The sequence below is a fragment of the Daphnia magna genome, linkage group LG4 (genome assembly GCF_020631705.1).
Source record: "Daphnia magna isolate NIES linkage group LG4, ASM2063170v1.1, whole genome shotgun sequence".
Classification (NCBI taxonomy): domain Eukaryota; kingdom Metazoa; phylum Arthropoda; class Branchiopoda; order Diplostraca; family Daphniidae; genus Daphnia; species Daphnia magna.
The window spans coordinates 621062-642579 of record NC_059185.1 but is presented as its reverse complement, the minus strand read 5'-3'; the positions used below and the strand labels follow the sequence as shown (position 1 = coordinate 642579).

At 43.9% G+C, this 21518-nt stretch overlaps 4 protein-coding genes and 1 long non-coding RNA gene across 5 annotated transcripts; 3 read left to right on the top strand and 2 right to left on the bottom strand.

The window, feature by feature from the left end:
• Window positions 1-266: 266 nt before the first annotated feature.
• Window positions 267-11573, bottom strand: LOC116921537. The gene is given in 15 exon segments (XM_032927866.2): window positions 267-1266; window positions 1329-2225; window positions 2228-2486; window positions 2549-2902; window positions 2963-3094; window positions 3335-3388; window positions 3504-3791; window positions 3846-4273; window positions 4376-4884; window positions 5015-5035; window positions 5408-5807; window positions 5874-7344; window positions 7414-7674; window positions 9128-9342; window positions 11435-11573. Coding segments are annotated over 14 exon segments (5421 nt in total). The 5' UTR covers window positions 9224-9342; window positions 11435-11573; the 3' UTR covers window positions 267-1015.
• Window positions 7673-8411, top strand: LOC116921547. Its single transcript, XR_004393394.2, has 2 exons — window positions 7673-7877; window positions 7938-8411. It is a non-coding gene; the product is annotated as an uncharacterized LOC116921547 (long non-coding RNA).
• Window positions 10730-21469, bottom strand: LOC116921541 (aspartate aminotransferase, mitochondrial). The gene is given in 15 exon segments (XM_045172546.1): window positions 10730-11291; window positions 11405-13685; window positions 13743-14613; window positions 14681-14804; window positions 14863-15073; window positions 15216-15394; window positions 19053-19240; window positions 19323-19738; window positions 19807-20222; window positions 20287-20444; window positions 20543-20730; window positions 20732-20764; window positions 20827-20955; window positions 21015-21171; window positions 21292-21469. Coding segments are annotated over 8 exon segments (1293 nt in total). The 5' UTR covers window positions 21381-21469; the 3' UTR covers window positions 10730-11291; window positions 11405-13685; window positions 13743-14613; window positions 14681-14804; window positions 14863-15073; window positions 15216-15394; window positions 19053-19240; window positions 19323-19615.
• Window positions 13696-17595, top strand: LOC116921544. Its single transcript, XM_032927877.2, has 7 exons — window positions 13696-13832; window positions 13932-14608; window positions 15339-15374; window positions 15576-15628; window positions 15837-15887; window positions 15945-16066; window positions 17228-17595. The coding sequence occupies exons 1-7, from the start codon at window positions 13781-13783 to the stop codon at window positions 17380-17382; spliced, it is 1146 nt and encodes a 381-aa protein (XP_032783768.2). The 5' UTR covers window positions 13696-13780; the 3' UTR covers window positions 17383-17595.
• Window positions 18155-19290, top strand: LOC116921545. The gene is made up of 3 exons (XM_032927878.2): window positions 18155-18765; window positions 18824-19011; window positions 19079-19290. The coding sequence occupies exons 1-3, from the start codon at window positions 18485-18487 to the stop codon at window positions 19156-19158; spliced, it is 549 nt and encodes a 182-aa protein (XP_032783769.2). The 5' UTR covers window positions 18155-18484; the 3' UTR covers window positions 19159-19290.
• Window positions 21470-21518: the final 49 nt, after the last annotated feature.

The following is a 21518-nucleotide window of genomic DNA, read 5'->3' as shown; positions in this document are numbered from 1 at the left end:
GTTATGACCGCGAGAAAGGATAGTTCAGATTGGATGGCAGCACGAACTGGAACACGACAGCCAACAATTGCAGCTATGATTTCCCGGACATTGAACATATGCGTGAAAAGCTTACGTGCACAATAAGTAGCTACTTGTCGAAAGAATTTGTTTGGTATACTTGCCAGCGTGATTGATGCGCAGAACACACGCGGCTGCTGGTTAACTCCTGTATACACAAACAAAAACTGTTAAGCTTTTTGCATGTAAATGAACGACTACCTGGATAAAATACCCTTTTCATTTATTACAACGTCACTGAATGCCAATTGTACAATTTTTTTTTTTTCTCCATTTTTAAGAGTTGAAGAGAGACACAAGAAGAGAGAGATTGGTATGAGGGTACAGAGAGCAGAGAATTGCAATCATCGATACACACACACAACAAAACAGCAGCTACAATGTCAATAATACAAAAAGGGCTGAAAAAACAAAAGCGAAATAAATTTCGAATTCAAAATGAAAACTCATCCGGGTTTTGATCTTGAACGAGTCACGGATTATAGATGAAAGAATTGTCTTTCGTACAAGTCCGTATGTGGTTAAATGTCACACACGTTCAGCATTCACAAATAGAGAGAGAGAGAGAGATGAGACAAGAAGCACAACAAAGAGAGAAAATGAAGTAGAGCAAGAAAAACAGAGACACTATACAAATTATTTGCACGTGATAAGGTGGGTGGAGTACACACACACACACCGATCTAGTAAAGTAGGTAGGCGGAGATCATGGCAATAATCTCGCTAGCATTTGAACATTTGATTCATTCCACTACATACATCATTTAAAGAAACGAAAAACATAACAAAGATTCACGTTCAAATTGTTGAAAAAAAAAAAGAAGACGAAAGAGTTAAAGCAAAAAAAAAAAAATTAAATACTGGCAGCTGCCCCAATTTTAAGTATTCAGCTGTGGAATGCAGTTAAAATGTCCCTCCTCGTTCCTGTTATTTCGTTTTGGTCGTTTGCCAATTGTTACTTTTTCCTTGACGCTTTTTCGGCCAATTTTTCAGCTTTGCGTTGAAGCTTTTCTCTTTCCTTTCGCTCACGTTCGCGATTACGTTTATCTTTATCAGCAGCTGCTCGTAGCTCCTTGAGACGGTGCTTGAGTCGGGCTCTTTCGGCAGCTTGCGGTACCAGTAACTTAATCCGAGGCGATTCCATCGTCAACAGTTCTTCTCCTCGCACTCCGTTGGCCGCGAAATGGACAGTGTACGTCTCTAATCCTAGAATAAAAGCAAACGTGCAATCAGCAATCGATGCGATTGTGCCGTTTAATCTAACATACCAATAGACCGGAGCCAATTGCCGACATGTTCGACGTTCCACTCGGAAACGGGTGATTGATGGAAGGGCGTGTGAGACGACGAATTGGATGAAATGGAGACGATCGATGAAGTCAACGAGTCCGTCATGCCACTGGCGCTGTTACTCCGCACGACTGCTGCGCCATCTGGTGTGACGGCAGCGCTAACCGGGTTGGAACGCATGGAGCCTCTCATTTGAGGATCGAGGGCGGGTCGTCCGTCTTGACCTGAACCGACTGGATAAAAGACATTGGGTTGATGGGGTGGCGGGGCAGGTCTTTGTTCGGTCGCAGCTGATCTGCCCATGCTGCGGTTGGACGATGTGGCCGGCTGGAGTCGGCTCGGAACAGCCGGTTCCGCTCCGCCCGAATTAGCGTTGGAATGCTCTCGCAAGAATTCCCGTTCGGCCAGCAGCTGTTTCAATTGCTCGTTGACGTTTTGTTGAGGCAACGAGCGTGGCGGCTGAGAGTGTTGCTGGACATTGGCGTAACCGCTGCTGGCAGTTGTGCTGGTATTGGTGGTAGCGAAATGCTGATGCTCGTGCTGGTAATACGTCGTTGTGGACTGGTGGAGCTCTTCGGCCTTGCCGGAAGAAACTGTCGCCGTATGATGGTAGTGACGTTGTTGTTGCATTTGTTGTTGCTGGATTTGCTGTTGTTGCATTTGCTGTTGCTGGATCTGTTGCTGTTGCATTTGCTGCTGTTGCTGAAACTGTAATAGCTGTTGTTGTTGAATTTGCTGTTGCGTCGTTTCTTGTTGTTGCTGTTGTTGGTAATATTGCTGTTGCGAACTACTTGAATAGACTTGCTGCTGGGCTCGGCTCGTCCCAACTGTTCGGCCCGCGCTGGTCGTGGCGGACGAGTTGGAGGCAAAAAAGCTTCATGGAACTGGATCGACTCTTGAGAACGGTCATGGCCAGTTGATTCAGTCATCGAATCAACTTCCAGTCGTGAGGATTCTTCAATGAAACTGTGCTCTAATGAGGATGTCGACGACATACTAGCACCTCCTCCAACGCCGCCAGATCGACGAATGAGTCCTTGAGACGGAGATTGGCGTAACGCCATGCCACCACGAGAGGCAAGCTCGGCCCGGCCACGTGCGGCTGACGTGTCCAGCGGCTCGTGTGGTGGAATTACCTAATGATCAACATAAGAAAATTTAACTCCATGGAACTAGCGACACTTCAAAACAAACATACCCTGTCCAGCTCTTCTTTGAGTTCCATGGCCAGCGAGGAATCGACCTGACTTCCGTCGAGAACGGCACCCAGATCTGTGACATCGCCGAGAGACGAGTCGACAAATCCGACTGACAGGAAACCGCCCAGATTGGGTGGAGGAGGTGGGATGGAGACCGGCAAACCAGCAGCTCTCTGAGCTTCAACCAAATGAAGTTCCAGTAGCTGCATACGATGTTGCAGGGCCTGTAAAAGCGTGTGGAAACCGGCCTCACGGTGTCGCACTTTCAACAGCACTTCTCGCTCGCGCTCTTGCATCCCCTTAATCATCTGTTTGGCTTTATTGTATTTCTCCTCCAACGAGCTGTATTGACTCTGCGAATGGACAATTGACGTCTTTCATTTAACAAGATTACAAACAAAACAAAATTCTACCTGAGTTTGGGCCAGGACGGATTGGTAGGCAGTGACTTCCTGCTGGACACCAGTTAAGGCTCGCTCGTATTCTCGTACGTTACTGTTGGTCTCGGCCTCCTGGTGGCGACTATTGGCCTCTAATTCTGTCAGCTGGATCAAGAAAATAAAAACCTTTAAAACAATCTGCATCGCGCAAACTGACAGGTAAAACGTCTGGGCTTATTAAGATCATGCCGTTCAATGTCTTTTTCCAACGTCGTCATTACATGGACAGAACGTCGCGTGTCTAATTAGAGGGGCAAACCAAAAGCTTAAAACAAATGAAAAATTTCTATTGGTTGCTAGCGGTGTTTCGTCTTTGCATTCCGTTTAACCGTGTTTTTTTCTTACCCGCTTTTTCAAACTGAGCAGTTCACTCTCCGCTTTGACGGAACGGGTCACGGCCTGCGCGATTGGCATTGCAATATTTAGAAAGAGTTTCAGAAAAGACTTTGAATTTTTTCTTAGTGGCCGTGTGCGAATGATGAGGGACAAATCAAATAAATTGAACATTTTGAACCTCTTTGAGCTTTTGCTGAAGAGCCTGGACGCTTTCCTCCTGCGCATTGAGAACAGCAGGAATTGAATTGGCTGAAACAGCTGGGACATCTGGTAAGGCTGGAGCGGGATGGCTGGAAGCGAGAGAGGCTGGAGCACTATTGCTGCTGTGGTACGAAGGCGGAGCACTGACGTAAGGAGGTGGCACAGCGCCAGAGCTCATATCCGGCTCTTCCGCCACGTTATTCATAAAATGGCGCGTCAATTCCGCTTCCATGGCTCGACGACGATCTTCCCGTTCACGGTCAGCCTTTGACATCAAAGTTTTAAAAATGTAAGGATTCAAAAACAGATTCACGTTCACCTGGACAGATTGGCGGATAAGTTGGGCCACTTCGCTGTTTTGTGGGTCGTTTTCCCGTCCAATGAGAAACTGGACTAGGCCGGAAGTATTTCGTAGGACGGAAGCGGCGTAGGCTTGCGTTACGCCAACGAGCGATTGCCCGTCTACCTGAATGATTTGGTCGTTAACCTGGATGAGGCCATCACGGGCAGCTGCTCCGCCCTCTGTGATTGTCTTGACAAAGATGCCCAGCTTCTCTAATCCAGCATCAGCTCCTACGCCCATTCCGATAATGCTGAGACCTAAACCTTCGGGTCCTTTAATCAGTTCCACGGGGAAAACGTCCATTTTTTCCACCCTTTTTTCCAGCTCGTATTCGGCCGATGCGGCAACAGGATCAACATCTTCGTTGCGTCGGTCGTAATCGTTGACGGAAAATGTGCTGTAGACTGTTGCGTCAAAAACAAAAACAAAACAAAACACGGACGAAAATAGAACAAAATGTCGTGGATTTTGGATGCGTTCCAAAATGATTCACAGATAATACGCACCTCGGATAGGATCGGTAGTGAAACGAACGCGAATATTGCGAGGTCTGGGCTCAGTTTCACCGTTGGCAACGATGAGAGGAACTGAAGGCTCTTCAGCTGGTGGTAAACCGGGCATTTCCAGCCAATAATGTCCGTCTTGGAGATAATGAACACCGTCTTCATCGACGTAAGGTGTCTCTATCGTCGAATCGTCAACAGGAACCGCTTTGTCCGTTTCATCTTGTCCCGTTTCGGGCTCGGACTGGACTTGCCACGATTCGTCGTCTGCCCAGGGCACGTCTTCGCCCAGTTGATCCAAAATGGAGGCACTGGACACAACAACAGTCACGTTGTTCACCGAAACTTCTTCAATGTCCTCTAACGTTGGCGATGATTTGCTCTTGGCATTGCCCATATTCTGAGGATTGGACAATCGGCTGCTAGCGGCGCTAAGCGGCGCCGGTTCCAGACTGTCCGGCTCTAAGGAGATGGACTCGCCTTCATGGGCGTTGGTCGCCGTCTGGCCCGATCTAAAGTGGAATGCAAACAAGAGCCCCGCAACACGTGAGTCACATTGATAAAGAATTTTTTCAAAACAAATTTCTTTTTCTTTTAAGAACCGAAATATAACAAAATAAAAACCCTGGAACAACAACTCACTTGACACGTTTCTCCAAAATCCTGTCAGATGCCAAGTTTTAATGAAGTCAAAATATAAACGAATAAATAAGGATTCGGAAAAAACAAAACAAAACAAATTAAGAGGGGGGAAGCGTGGCGACGTCATGCAGAAGCCCATAGTTCCAGTACAGAAATAACGTGCAGCAGTGTGTAGGGAAGGACGGTCGCGACAGGAAAAACACAATAAAAACAAAAAGTAGGTTAAAAGATAAAAAAAAACGACGACAACTTGTGGAGAAAAAAAAAAAAACTAATGCCAAAAAATAAAAGGTTGCAAATAGAAAAGGAACTCAAAAAAAGATTCGGCTGATTGCCAGCAAAAGGCAAACAACAACAAAACTCTTAGCACTTAGCACCGCTTTCCCTTTTTACCTGGAACTCAAAAGACTGTCAGCCTCTTCGGATGTCATTAGCAGTTCATCGGAATCGACATCCGACGATTCAACGTCGACCCGGAATTCAGGCCGGCGGAGGTAGAACTCGTCATTCTCTCCATCTTCGAATGTCTCATCCGGCTCATCAGACGGAAGCTGTTGAACAACAGTCAGTTCTGTCGGTTGACTTTCTTCCAATTCCGGATGCGACTGATCGTGGCTCGTATCGATTTCTATCAATTCCGGCTCAAGACTATCAATGGCAGCGTCGTCAGATGATTCCAGCATGTCGGAAAAACCTTCCAGCTGGAGGACGTAACGGCCACCTTCAACTGTCGGCCTCGCATCACGTGCTGCCTCTTCGAAATCATCTTCGACAGTGTCCGTCTGCATGACGACTGTAATTTCAGAAAACAAAAATGTACGTCAGACTGAATTGACTGCATGTCACAAGATATACGTACTAGGAGGTGCTGGACTAACTTCCTCTTTACAGAATTCCGGCGGAGGGCTGCTCAATGGCGACAGGTCCGTTTCCGACATTTCGGAACTTGTGCGGAAGAGTTCTTCGTCGTCGGGTTCGAGTTGTTTGGCCTCGTCGCCATCTGAAACGAGAGCATCGAAATCCAAGGCAGCGCTTTTGAAGACGGGCGAGTCGTCCAGTTGTGTAGGTGTACGTAGTTGCCACTCGTCGAAACGAGCGCTGGTCACCGAATTATCGTAGAACACCTCCTCGTTTTCCTGGAGACTGTTGTTGAGCGACACCGTCCTCTCCGGCTGAGAAACTTGCTCAGCTGGAGTCGCAGCCGGAGGAGAGACGGGCTTCTCACAGTCGATTCGGTCCAGCGCTTCTTCGATCAGCGTCTCATTTATCGCTGGAACTTTTTCCACGGGTAGGACCACAATGCCGCTGTCTGTGCTGAGCAAATCGCTGCCATTTTTCATACCGGAATCCTCCTTTTCCAGCTGGCAGTGGACGGATGTTTCGCTGGACGCGGAGCGAAACGATTTATTGAGACTGGCCGTCTCATTGAGTTCAGTGCGGACGGAACTACTGCTAACGTTACTCCGGGTTTCAAACGATTCGTTGAGGTTGTCAGCCGACTGGTCGATCCGGTTGGAGGTAGTGGTCGTTGTCGTCACTCGTTCCGTCAGCTTCGTTTGCGCCTCAAAGCGTTGACGGGCCGATAGGAAGTAAGAGCTCTCTTTGCTGGACTCTTTATTGGCTGGAGGAGAGACTGCAACAGATGGCGATGCCATCCATCCGGACAACAATCCCGTCCGCTCTTTGGCCCACGTTTCTTTCTCATTATTGATGGATACGTTTGTGGAAGGCGGCCCTTTCTTTTCGCTGTTGATCCGGTTGATAGCCTCCGGGTTAAGGGCCGTCTTGGTTTGAAGCTGAGCCGTCGGTTTCGAACTGCCTTTGAAATGCTGAATCCAATTCTTCTGTTTCTCAATCAGCTCTTTGCTAGAGATTCGAGTTTTGTCCGTCTTGGCGGGCGGTTCGGGCTTGCTGGCGGGTGGATTTAATTTGTTCACCACTTGGACTTGAACGGTTTCCATTTTTGGTTCGTGCCCGTTGGTGGGTTTCCGTTCCGTCCGAGCGGAGCGCAACGCATCCACCGAACTTCCTCGATTGCGATCGGACACGGGCGCGTTATTGGGCGATGGCGACCGTCCTGAACGGATCCCCGGAGCCGATTGGTGCCGTTCCGTAGCTAAAGGAGATGGCGAACGCGATGAATAATGAGAATGTCTCGAACTCTCACTGCCCACACGGCTCGACCGTCCGCTGTGACTCTTTTCGACCGTCACCCCTTTGGAAGGGTCTTTCTTGTCTTCAAAGCCCAGCTTTTCGAACAAAGCTCTGGCGGTGTTAAACCTCGCCAATTGGCTTTCTGTCCGCACGACAGTTGGTCCAAGAATGGGACCCTGAAAAATGTTGCAAAAACAAGTCACATAATGTTTCGTCGTCGTCATTGCGAGCCGAAATTTATTTACGTCTTGATGAGCAGTTTCCTTGTCGGTTTCGCTGCGGCTGGACGGTTTCGTGCGGCTGACTGCAGTCGGTGGAGCGGCAACGGGGACGGAAGAGGTGGGAGACACTGGAGGAACCGCAGCAGCGTTCGCAGCTGCAACGTCTTCTTTGGAACGGCTCTGAAAGAGATGGGCAAGCTGCGAGACTTTGGCTCCGACAACACTCTTGGCCGTGGAAGATTGTTGTCCGTCTTCACCGTTAGAGTGCTGACTAAGCGGCCGGCCCTGAAATCAATGAAACGAAACCATTCACGTACACTAATTACGATCGAACCAAAGTCAAACTATACGCATTTCACACACAACCCCCCATTGTTGTTGTACCTCCAAAAAAAAAAAATAAACAATAACTGCATAGAAAGAATGTGGAATTCCACCAAAGATTATGGCAACGTACGGTAAATGGAGGCCTGTCACCGCTACGTGCAGTAAGTAGCCAATAACAAATGTTTTGTTTTAATAGCTCAAACAGCTGGTATGTGATTTAGAATTGGAATTTTGCTATGTCGTTGCGTCACGATTGCTATCTTATCGTTACACAACAATCCAGAAGGGCACGAGTTATTCCACGCGCAGATAACACAAACAAAAATCCAATTGAAACTTTAAGTGAAACCAAACAACACTGTGCGTGTGTACCGTCGACTGTTCGGCAGCACTGTGGCAACAACTGACGAGCTGGACGCTATAGAAACTGTTGGGAGGAGGTAACTGGCCGAGACTGCTGGACTCGGATGGCGATTGAAACAAAGACACGAACCACGAGCACCATCTCGTCGGCGGAACCAATGGTCGACTGTTGATTTCATAGCGTCCCATACTCCTACCCCCACCTATCCCTTTAATCTCTTCCAGACAAGCCTCTTATTGTTTTGTTTTTATCCTAAAAAAATGTGTCAATAATGGACGAAATGCTTTTGACTTGGCTGCGACAAGACTAGAAATAGAATGGATCGATTCTCTTGGTTTCTATCAGTTGCATTTGGGGAAAAAAAAACATTTACATTTGCAGGAAGGAATAAACTAATGGACTGAATCGAAATCTCCTCCCCCTTGCACGTAGTTCTTAACGTTCCATTTGCTTCCTGTCTATTTTTTTATGTGCAATCTTAAAAATAGAAAAAAAAAAAATAGAATTTTTATTTTTCTTTCTCCCTTGAATTCAACGAGGCGTTTCTTTATAATGCGAAGTGGACCGCGACGCCTGACGACGACACCGCCACCAGGCAACCATCGTCCGTTGACTCAAGTCAAGCGTTACGGTTTTGAGGTCAGGACGCCGCCGTTGTAGAATCAAATGGGAAAAGAAAACATTTAAAAAAAAAAAACTGCGTCTGTGAGTAAGAAGGAAAAAATGGCCTGCGCGTAAACAATGAGCCAATCACAGCAGCTGAGCGTGTAAAAATATATATATATATATAGTTTCCTGCCTTTTACAAGGGACATTTGTTATCTGATGAATAACATCAAGGAAAAAGTTTGCCGACATTGAAAAGAAGGAGCCACCCGTATGATTCGATTTCTACTACCCTCTGTTTCGCAGACTCTATGTGACGTCAATGACACTTCCCCTATCGCTTAAAATTCGAATTTTTCATAATTTGTTATGTTTCCACTAGAATATCGAGAGAAAAAAAATGAAAGTGTGAAAAAAACAAAATCGATTTAAACTCTTCACCTTATCACGATGTTGACCGTGTTGTGGTTGCATGGTGGGAGCGTTAACGTGGCGACCGGGCCGGCTCATGAACTCGGCCCGAACGGACGATGACATCTTTGCTTTGAGCTTCTACTCCTCCTCCTCCTCCTTTTTTTTACTGTGAAGTTAATTTGTCCCAGCCGTTGGCTTTGCCTGTATGGCTTCTGTCTCCCGTTCCAATGTTGCAATTTTTTCTATTCGACAGAAACAGAAAAGAAAAATTTATAATTCTCAACCTGTTGTTTTTAAACTGAAAAAAAAAAAAAATGTTAATTGTTTTTCACATCACACAAGACGAAAATAAGAACAAGGCACACCAAAAAACAAAACAAAAAAACTGGACAGTCTTCTTTTTTTCAACCATTGGATACACACAATAGCCTAAAGGACGGACATGGGAGGAAGGCTTTAAACTATGCGGTTTCCTTACACACAGAGTACATATTTTTTCATTTGGCGCTGTGTTCAGTAAATGGATAAGAAATAAGAACAAAACAGAACAGCAGAAATGGACAGGGCACAAAGAGAATAAGGATGCCCCCAAATGAACACGACCAACATGTGCAAGCCATGTGAGGCGTAGTCGTGCTGGAGAATAGGGAAAGGTTGTTTTGTCCGGTGACGTAGTAGTTTGGTTGTTCTTTTTTTTTCACAAAAGAAACATTAAAAAAAAAAAGCTAAACTTCTGTTGCAAGTTTTTCTAGTCAGCCGGAAGTTCCACCGCGCACGGACGAATCCGGGCCAAAGCCCCACTGCCCGTTATTTATATATAAAATTAAAAGAAGGGGAGGTAGTGTGTGTGTGGTTGCTGAACCGGTGGGTGGCGGTTAATGTGGCAGATTGGAATAGGGTCTCTCCATCCTATAGGTACCTCCCGTGTTTTTAAGCAAATCCCCTTCCGCCGAACGACATGGTACATTTCGTATGTCCGGACACAATGTGGCCAGATTTGAAGCTACGAGTAATGGATCGATAAGCCGATGTCGACTTGCCATAAAGACAAAATGGACGAGGATCACGAATCGTTAAAACAGGGTGGAATGTACATGGATTACTTTGGCTGAACAGTAATCAGATAAGAAAAAAAAGGCTATGCATAGCTCAAGTTCACACCACCACACCCCATTGAATTATTTCCACAGACTTGGGGTGGGTCGCAGTAGATAAAAATCACTTTGCTAAGTAAGGTGATGATATCATGTGGAAAAGTGATTTCACCATTATACACAAATCCCTACCTACTGTGACACTTTTCGTCAACTTGTATGACACATCATGGGCAATGTTAGGGTTGGGTTGTTATTGATTGCACTCCAGCAAAGGAATAAACGACCCCCCCTTCTAGCTGACAATGAAAAGATGATGCCATACACACTCACATGCAGACAGCCAAAGTGAGGACACTGAAATCAAAAAGAGTTCATTGCACTGATTTGTAAGGGAACGCTGAACTGTAGATATAGCCCACTTTTTTAACTGAGAGGTGGTAGACCCAGGGTGCAACTTAAAAAAAAAAACTGTGATCGAGAAAAGATAAACACACATAAACAAAACAATTTGATGTCAACACATTAAATATACCTTCGGCGTTAGTCAACTTGATCTGTGGCCTTCGTCATTCTCTGATTATTTCCACCACAAAATCAATGTCATATCCACGCCGTTCACACTGTTTGTGTCGTCTGGCACGATCGAACGAACGAATGAGAGAACACCTTTTTTTTTTTTTTGCTTTGCCACCACCAATCTCTTTGCCACTAGAAGAACTCTCGAGCGTCTAATTACGTAGCTGCCGGACACTCTGAGCTCACAACACACACAGTTCGAAAGACGAAGACTCTGATTGCAAACGGTCGAGTTTCCAATCCGCAGGGCTTTTCTTTTTTACATGACAGCACAGCACAGCATTTACACCCGGCCAGAAGAACAAGGCATCTAGCCCACCTTTTTTCTTCTTCTTCGAGTACTATTCTCTTTTTCTCCCCTTTTCCTTTACACCATTCAGCAGCAGTCAGGCAACACACAGAGAGCCCAACGCAAGCCTGAAGGAGAATGAGAAAATTTTTTTCTATTTCCCAGACAAGAAATGTCAAACTGTGTGCGTCTAGCGTGCCACCTACTGATAACAAATCGAACTTCGTGTCTTGGCACAGCGAGGAGACAGAACAGAAATCATAAGAATCAACTAAGTATGTAAAATAATGACGAAAATATTCTAAACAAAGGACTGAAATGAAAAACAATAACTAAACATACCACACAATGTTTCGGTCCAAAGCCTCTTACCCAAGAACGTTGGTAGATTTTCAATTCAAAAACGACAACAACACGACCGCAGAATTTAACCAACGTGATCTTGTTGCATGGTTTCAACTACTGCCGTCTGTTTCTTCCTCCCACAAGATTTCCTCCTCTCTAATGGCTCACGCGTGACAAAAAGAGTCGAGTTCAAGAGGTGGACTGAAATAAGTTGGTGCAAAGAGGAAGAGGGAGAGCTCATACGGTTACGGGCCTGATGCCAAAATAATGCTGCCTTTAAAAACGAAAAACTAGCTACCTAGCTAGCAGCTAAAGCCTCATCAAAGACCCCAGCAGCACTTTAAAGGAAAATAAATATATTCCAAGTTCTCTTTTCCCGGGCCAAAAGGTTGATCCGTCTTTGACGTAAAGATCTATCACTGTGGGGGATATCCATCCAAACGAGTGTGGCGCGTTTAAAGCAAACAAAGCACACAAATAAAGGGAAGAAGAAAAATGAATGTTTAACCGAACTGAACAAATGGCCGCAGCACGTCATGGTGGAAAAGCGACATAAAGAGCCGAAACAAAAGCATTAGTCATGACGCCCTTCAAACAATAAAAGAAGAAAGATTAATGCTCCACAGCTCTGCGTGTATAGTTAAGCTGCCGTATCCTGTTGTTCTATCATACAGTGTAATGCCCTTAACAAAGAAATAAAATTTAAATAACAAAAAAGAATCAAATGAAAAACGTTTGATGATTCGAAATCGACCGAGCGTAAATGTAATTTTTATCACTTGTTTTCAACTGTCGTGTAGTTGAAATTGATTCCGACAGATGGTTTAATGCAAATCGCGGTTGTGTGAATCTTTCTCGCACCTGGTGGGTTTCCCGATGGTGCTTATTGATGTTCAAACACACATTCCTTTGCTATCCTCAATTCGGATGAATGGCGTGCCGCACCTTTAATTTACTGTTTTTCTATATCTCCAGGCTTTTCTTTAGGAGTTTCTCAATTGCAAAGCCTTTAATCATTAGCAACCAGCCTGTGAAAACGTCTTGTGGTTGATGCCCTGAAAAAAAAAAACCAAAAATAATCACGTTTAGCCATTGGGGCAATTGCTGTACAAGATACGAATAAAACAAATATTTTAGATTCCATGTTTCGTCTCCATTAGCCGACAAAAAAGGGAAAGTAGGTTTTTTCGATTTTAAGTTGACTCGATGATTTTTTTTTTCAATTGGCGACCATTAGATCCTTCTTTTCAATCCCTGCATTTGAAAGAGAAACAGGAAATTTGCCAATGCGCACCCGGACGATCTCCTCTCTCTCTTGTGTATTTATTAAATACGCAACAGAGAGCGACTGCTATGAGCATGGGAAGTAAAAAGAAGAAAAGTCAGCTCGGAGAAATCGGATGAGAAAGGGGAGACGAGGTTGCTGGTTGTTAGAGAAAGTTTGTTGTTATCGCTGCATAAATATGCGACGGGACAACAACAAAAGTTATCCATTTTTTTTTTTTTATTTTGAAAAGTGAAAATTTAAGCAAAAACCTACGAATTCTTTACAGAAAACTGGTACGCACGCGGTAAATGTTTTTACAATTGTCGAGAAAGTTCTTTCAAAGGCTCTGTTTTGTTTCTTGTGAACGTAGTTGGCAATCGATCAAATTCGGGCAAGTCTTAAATAAATCAAAAACAATAGAATTGAACTGGATAGCGCATGTATAAGGAACGAGTGACATCTTGACCGAGATATCGGAGTTATCCCTCCAAGCGCATCCACCTAGTTACCGATATTTCCTGCATGTACTTTGTCCGCACGCCAATCGAAATGTACCTGCGCGAACGGGCCAGAGAAAAATCTCCCTTTTTCGTTACGATCCGATAGCTATCACTTACGCCTTCATAACCAATAATAACCAAAACAAAAACAACAAATACGGAACAGAAAAAGAAAATAAACTTCTCTTTTTTGTGGTTGTTCAGTTGCTGAATTCATTGCTGTTGCTAGTAAGTGACGTCGTCGTAGGTGTGTGTGTGTGTGTGATCAATCCGCGTTGACCAAGTATAGTCGGTTTCACTTTCTCCCTGGCTGTCTCCGGGGTTTTTTTTTATCCCCTTTTATCCAGTTTTTTTTTAGTTCACGGACCGGTAGAGAAGCGCTGCTTTTCCTTCTATTGGACGTTTCGTTCGTTATTGTTTCTCTCTCTCTCTTTTGGATTTCTTATTTCGAAAAGAGACGCCATCAGATCGCCGTTGTGACTGGTGGTCGATTTCTGCCGCTCCAGCAGCTCTAAAAAAGAATTACAGCAATCCATCACCAAACAAAACGATAGTAAAATATTATTACCAGTGAACTGTTTACAACGGCGCCAGCATTCAATCGTCATGAAGTTCAAATGTCCGTGGATAAAGAAACGGTTAATAGCCGTGATTTTAGGTGAGTTCTGATTTTTTTTTTTCATTTGCTTCTTTCTTTAGCCAATCGATTGAAAAGAGGGGAGAAACAAAAAACTATGATTTTGGGTTACTCGTGCAGTGCTGATGGCGGATGGAGGCTCCTCGGAATCCGGAAGAAGAAACAATAACAGTACGATAACGGCGAAACAACGCGGCAATTTCAGCACAACAACAGAGGCATCATCACCGTTGGCGCTGGTCGCCGCCGAATCGCTGCAGGTTCAGCGACAAGCTTTCCTCTCCGTCATTTTATCTTATTTGGCCAAGCCGGAAGAGAATCCAGCCGATGGGGACGGGTCGGAGGGTCGTGATTTCGAAGACAAAAAGGAAGAATACGAATTGAGGGATGAAAATAATAACCTGACTGCTGGCCAGTCGTGGTCACGGTTCGCTGATTCTCATATCCATCTTCGAGTTTTACGGAGCACATCCGAGCCGGAAGCTAGAGCCTTATTTTCCCGATCTAGAACGGCGTCGGCTCATCCGTCACCAGGGATAAGTCGCCATAATCCACGACGTCAGTCTCATTTAATTCCATCCGCCCAACGGCCCATTTCGACGGCTGTCAGTGTTCCATCATCCGATCGGACAGCCGAATTGGCCGAATTGCTGCGAGAAAATCTTCAGCGACAGAGAAGGAGAAATCAGCTGGTTGATGGCGAAGCGGAAGAAACTTCCGCAACGATCGAAGTCGTCCAAACACGAACTCCTTTCGTCATTCGAAATGGCGAGATGATTATGAACGAATTACCAATGGTACACTAGCAAAAACGGAAATTCTAAAAATCTCATTTGAAACTATTAAATAATGTCGCATTAATTTCTCACGATTTCTTTACTTCGGAGTTTCACCTTTTCTTCTATTTCTTTCTTCCCTTTTTTTCCAATGAATGCATGTCGTGTACAGAATACACGTATATGGGGAAATGGAATCTTCTTCAAATATATTTTCCTGGAATTTTGTATGGAAAAAGTGAAGGCTATCATTCTTTTATACGTGACTCACTCACCTTCTTGACGGAACAAGTTCGTTATTGTCCATGAATGTTTTAAATTTCAGGACAAAAACGAATGTGAGAGATACGTTCGTTTCACGCAGAACGGAAAGGAATTTGGAATTCCATTGGCCTTTGGTTTATTTAGATATTTTAAGAATAAGAATCTTCTCTGGTCTTGGTCTAATTCTGATGTCATTTCGGTCCCAGCACTTCCACGAAAATTCTATAGGGGGAAAAAAAGAAGAGGAAAATAAAATTAAGGAAACATAGCGGTGTGCCTTCGGCTGTGTCGTACACAAGGCAAACATGACTCTTGTTGGTGATTAGTGGATATCTTTCAACTCTTTTCTACCATTATTTGTTACCTTTTCGGCCGATGAGAAGCAAACTCGTTGGACCGGTTGTGGTGTGTGTGTGTGCTATTATTGTGTGTCTCTCAATGCTACCACACAATCGACAGATGATAACATGTTGATGTTTTTTGACAGGTGGAGAGACGCAGCATTCCTCAATTCGGTGGCATGGTAAAGATTTTTCATGTGACCTTCATTTAAAAAGAAAAAAGTTTTAATCGTACTTTTACAACAACAAAAGTTTCAAGGATATTGATTCATTGTACGACTGACAAAAAGAAATTGATAACATTTGATAAATGACAAACTTTCCATTCTAGTACTAACAAGAACTTTTTTCTGTTTCAATTTGTTTTTCCTGGATCTTTCAAGGTGATCCTTTACACTCGAGCCAGTCCTTTACGTCTTTTGTATTACGGCAATTGGTAAGGAATTCAATCATAGTTTCTAAACGCATCGCATTTCGTCATGGCATTTCCTTTCGTTCCCATTCCAAGTAATTGACTTCTCATGGCCATTCGTTTCAATCCAGCTTTCAGTTAAAAATTCTAGTTCACTCACGACAGCTCAATTTAACATACTGACTACTAGATGGCATTCATTTAAAAAATGTTTTTGCGTTCAAAATTATAGGTGCGGATCGGGCGGAATGGGTCCCGCCCTGGACAGTATTGATCAATGCTGGTAATTTGCATACACAGTTCGTTTCTGACATTTCAATAATTCTAAATCTAAATGTAGCATGACACACGATCAGTGTTACGGCGATGTAGAAGAATTGCCGTGCAAGGTGATCTTCCAGAAACCCTACACCGTTCATTACGCTTGGCGATGGGTCGAGGATCGAAAACAAGCTTATTGCCGTAAGTATTGGAATGTTTGAATTATGGGAGAACACTAGAACAACTTTTGTGGCTTTCCAAAAGAGATATTGTGCCAAATCAGTGTTTTTCATCGGCCGGAAGAGCAGCGGTTGGCATAAGAAAAGAGAAAATTTAAAGAAAGTGGCTCAGGTATTTCCAGAGTATCTGCATGTGACAACGAGGGGAAGAAAAGGAAGAAACAGCAAAGTTTATTCTTGAGAAAATAGGAATAAGAAAAAAAAAGTAAGAAAGAGGCTCACGTAAACCCGCATACTTTCGCCAGGAACTCAAATCTCGTCACGGTTTTTTCCGAAAAGTGTTAAAAAACTTCGTTTCCCTTCTTCTTGAAGTTCAATCCCGTTTTCTTTTCCTTGCTATTCAAAGCTGAGAACGAATCATTTGCATATGTTGGTTGATGGCCCATCTTACACCCAAAAGAGTGTTGGCTGTTTCATCAGCAACCTCTTCTTCCGACCGTTCACCTTTCGACTCGGCAATCGGAGCCGGAGGGAAAGCGTACATATAATTTGATATGCAAGTGCTGCTCAAACAAGGCGCCATCTGGCGTCAATTCAACTTGTAGCTAAAGAAAGAGAGAAAAACAAAAATCTAGCAGCAGGTGGATAATATTTCCTGGATAATGCAAAGCGCGCGGTGGATTCAAATATTTCTGACGTCATCGTAAACCGAACGGTGCAAAGCAACAATCCCAGTGACGACTACGGTTCGTAGAGTTAACGTCCAGCTCGCGATTTAAAGACGTCTATAGCGACCGACAGTGCGAATTCACATTTGTCTCAAATCTGTTTTCCGGCGTAGAATGCAGTTCTTCCGGAACTGTATTTCTCAAATAGAAACTCGAATCAAAGAGGCCTTCGTACATGAGAAAGAGATGATTACACACTGAAATGACGACAGGTCATCCATCTAAACCGCCATCCCACCAAGCCAAAATTTTGTGGTTTCTACAATTTTAAGAACTCTGTTCGACGATTTGTTTAATCAAAATCCGTAACGGTGTTTCCAAGTCTTAATCACGATACCGTAACAAAAGGACAGGTTTACGTATACATTTTGCTGCAAAGTGTTCTGGTGTTTAGAAACATTATCGCACTTACACGTCCAATGTTATCATCTCTCTTTTTTGTTATGTCTTTACAGTCAGGACAGGCGACAGGTGTGCAGACATGACTTGCGAATGTGACCGGATCGCAGCGTCGTGCTTCGCCAAACACATGATTAACGCCAAATTGAAAGGAAATCGATTACGCAAGAATCGCAATCGAGTTAAACATCCTTTTCTGCGCGGCCAATAATTTCAAAGACTGTGTTCAGTTCAAACATCACGTTAAAAAAAAATCAACCGATATTAAAATGATCCTTGCATTTTCCACTTGAAAATTCCGTTTCGCCCATGTCACTCTTTACATTACCACCCAAAACCCAGATTGTTTTCGCAGTTCAATAAACTGTATGTTTATTTGTAAACGGGTCGATTACAACAACACAAATCGATTTAAAAATCTAAATTGCGATTTGTCTTTTCCTCAATTCAACGATTTCGATGCGGTAAATCATCTCTCGGTCAACCAACTTTACATCCGCTGGAACTCGGAGGACATAAAGCTGTTTAATAGCCGATGAATTTATCGCACGTTGGATGATATTAGCAATCAAACATTTAAATGTTTTACAGGAATTCAAAAGAGCCACGGATGTTGCTTGGACTGCGAAAACTTTATTGCACGTCTACGAAAAAAGAAAGTTTTACTTTTCGTAAAAGTCCAACAGCTCATTTCATCCAACTCGGAAATGAATACTTTTTAAAAGCCGACACCAACTGGGAAAGTCTTTTCAAACACGCTAAAGACACAGCCGGGAAGCTGTTGAAAGATGAAAAAGCAACATCTTTTCTCACTCGGTAAATTCGTCGTTCACGCGTTAAAAAAAGAATAAAACAAAGAGGATTGTTGCTGCGTTGAACCATAGCGGTTTTGACTGTTTCAAATGGCCTCCGGTGAGGACTGAAAGACGATGCTGCAACAACAAAAGTGCTTATGATGATTGTTACTATTTCCAGCACAAAACACAAGTTAGTATGTATTGCATATGTTCGGCTATTAGCAGCTGGCGCCCAGAACGATCTTGCGGGACAGGCTGTTAAGAAAGAAAAACGCATTTTTCTTTCCCAAAATCTCCTGCCTTCACATTCGCATAGACTCCCTGCTGATGCAGGAACGGTTGAATGCCAAGTGGAGACCGTACGGGCCTCCAGTTCTGTTCCGTCTTTGCTTAGAATTGGTTGGGTCGTGTTTTTGCTGTGTGCGTGTTTCCCATTGGAAAGTGTTTAGTCGGCGAAATCAATGTTTTGATCGTTAAGAAAAGTGTTAACTGACGCTCGCATGTCAACGGATAATCATGTCGAAACTGCCGATCGCTGCCTTCTATCCAACTGGATCAACTCCCGCGAATCTATTCGAAGCTCACACGCGTAATTCTACTCGACGACAAGGAGGTGGACCTATAGCGCACAATAGTATCAATCGCACAGCACCGATCATCACACTGGCCGACAGTAACAACACATCTAGTCCAGTCGTGCTATGCGTCGATGGTGTTCTCCTCTGGTTGCTTATCGCATGGATAACAGCTGGAACAGCAGCTATAATTACTCTTATCGTCAAATCCTGTCGCAACAGGTATTTGAATTCCCCTACTAGCTCGGAATTACATGTAAAACCCAACGTATTTTTTTAGATGGAAACACGGTGAACAAGAAGAGTTTGATTGGGGCGCATTGGAACGATCACAACCGACTAGAAGCCAGCAGACTCGATCAACGAGTTGCTCGTCGGTTCCGTCAGTGCGAAATGCTATTCCAACAACCAAACCATCTGTTCCATCGTCATCGAGGTTCACTCATCGCGCTTCGACACGCCACACCAGTGGGTTTCAAATAGCTGTATCTATCAGTATACTAATTTACCTCAAATTCACCCATTTTCGGAACAGGCTCAAGACGGACAGAGTTAGAAGATGCTAATCGCCGTCACAAATCACGTAGTCGGCGACTGCAGTCCACAACGGCGTAGGCTTACAAATGGAAGCTAATCCTCATTGCAACAATACTCGTTTACACAGTTAAGTTATCTATCCATGTCGCCTTAACACTACCTATGTCTCAAAGTACAATCAAAGAAAAAATAAAAGATGAATAGAGATAATTTAGTTGGAGGTCAACCATAAAGACTATCACCATCTATTTTTCACGGCCAGGTTTTGTACAAATGTAAAGCTATTGTACGTCGTTCCAATCCAGTGGCGATCATCTTCTCCGACTGCTAAAGCTTGAAGACTACCATAACCATAAGGGAGAAAATAACTGGAGGAATCAGACGGGAAATAAACAAAGGATAGGGAAAGAGGGCTTGAAGGTTTCATTTCGCGTGGTGATCCGTCAGTTGACTATAGCTAGCCGATAAAGGTGCATTTAACCTCTTCTAGAAATATCAGCGATTGGGGACGGGATGGATTTTCGAGTTCATGGGTTTACTTTGTCACTTGGTGGATGGCATGAGCCAGATACTCCACGTTCTTGGAAGTGATTCCAGCAACAGAAATGCGCCCATCCTTGGTAAGGTATACACTGAAGTCCTTGGTCAGTTTCTCCACCTTAGTTTTCAAATAAATTAGATCAAGGCTTAATCAGGTATGGTGAACTGAAAGTTGTTAGAACCTACCTGGGGCGGAGTCATTCCTGTGAAGCAGAACATACCGATTTGATCGGTAATATGCGCCCAGTCTCGTGAAGAACCTTCCTTGGCCAAATTGGAACGTAGAAGTTGGCGCATTGAAATGATGCGATCAGCCATACCCTTCACATCTTTCAACCATTGGGAGCGTAGGGATGGGTTGGTGAGGATTTCTGTGGCGATTCGGGCACCAGTGACGGGTGGATTAGAATACATGGGACGAATGATGATCTTTAACTGGGACATGGTGGCAGCTGCTTCTTCCTTGCTACTGCAGATAAGGGAGAATGCTCCAGCACGTTCACCATACAAGCCCATGTTCTTGGCGTACGACTGGGAGAGGGCGATTTGGTGACCATCCTTCAAGAACATTCTTACAGGGGCAGCATCTTTGTCAATATCACCTACCAGGAGAAAAATTGCGTCAGGTAAGTCTGAAAGTATCACTTAAAAAAAAAAGTTATTTACCAGATGCGAATCCCTGGTAAGCCATGTCGAAGAAAGGAAATAGTTTCTTCTCCTTAATGACTTTGGACATTTCAGCCCACTGCTCTGGTTTTGGGTCAACTCCTGTAGGATTATGTGCACAGGCATGCAAAAGAATCATGGAGCGTTCGGGAATTTTCTGCGCGAAAGAAAGCGATTATTCACTTTGACTCGGTTAGAGGGATAAAGTTAAATATAAAATAAAAGTTAAATAAAAAAACCATATTGAAACTTACAGCGAATATCTTGTAGAGCTCCATGGAAATCAAAACCACAGGTTTTAGGATCATAGTATCGGTACTGTTTGACTCCTAGACCGGCATGCTTAGCCAGAGGAACGTGGTTTCCCCAAGTAGGTGTTGGCATATAAAGGTCTTTGCCACCGGGAAAGAAAGCAGACAAGAAAGCTGTGCCAATACGTAGTGAAGCCAGTTCCAGAAATTCCTTGCACTGTAGCATTCTGTAATCAGAATTTTTAAAATAATATTCTATTGCTTCTTAAATTTATAAATAGGAACTTACTAAGCCATTTTTAGTCCACTCATTGTCCTCTCCAAGAGCAAGGTTGATGGTTGCCTTGCAGAATTCTGGACTACCAGAAATAGGTGAGTACTCTTTATCCATATTTTTCTTGGCAATTTCAGCTTCAGCCTAAATCAAACAGCGATTAGCAAACCATCAAATCGTAGAGAATAGCAAACAATTCTAACCATCTTCACAGCGGGCAAGATAAATGGCTTGCCATTATCATCACGGTAAGCTCCTACACCCAAGTTCATTTTCTTGGGATTTGTGTCCCTCTTAAATGCCTCAGTTACTCCCAAGATTGGGTCAGGGGGGCCCATTTCGACGTGAGACCACCATGAGCTGTAATTATAAAAGGAAGCGGTAAGTCGCTGAAGATCAAACCCGTCGTTCAAGGTCAAATTCGGTAACCGGATTAATAATGTTATAAAAAGAATTTCAATAGAAAATCCACATTTATACTTAGCTCTCGATGAGACGACTGATAAAGCATTTTGCGTGGTATTCAACGACGAAGGAGAAAAAATTTTAAGAGAAGAGATAAGCGACATGGTGTGCTGAAAAAGGTTTCCCAAATTTCACACACCGAGGGTGCACGTCTACAATCCTGGACTGGCGCCGGATAAAAAATCTGCAAGTTCTCTTGTTCTCAATCGGTCATTTCCTCTACAGGGATGTCAAGTGTAGTT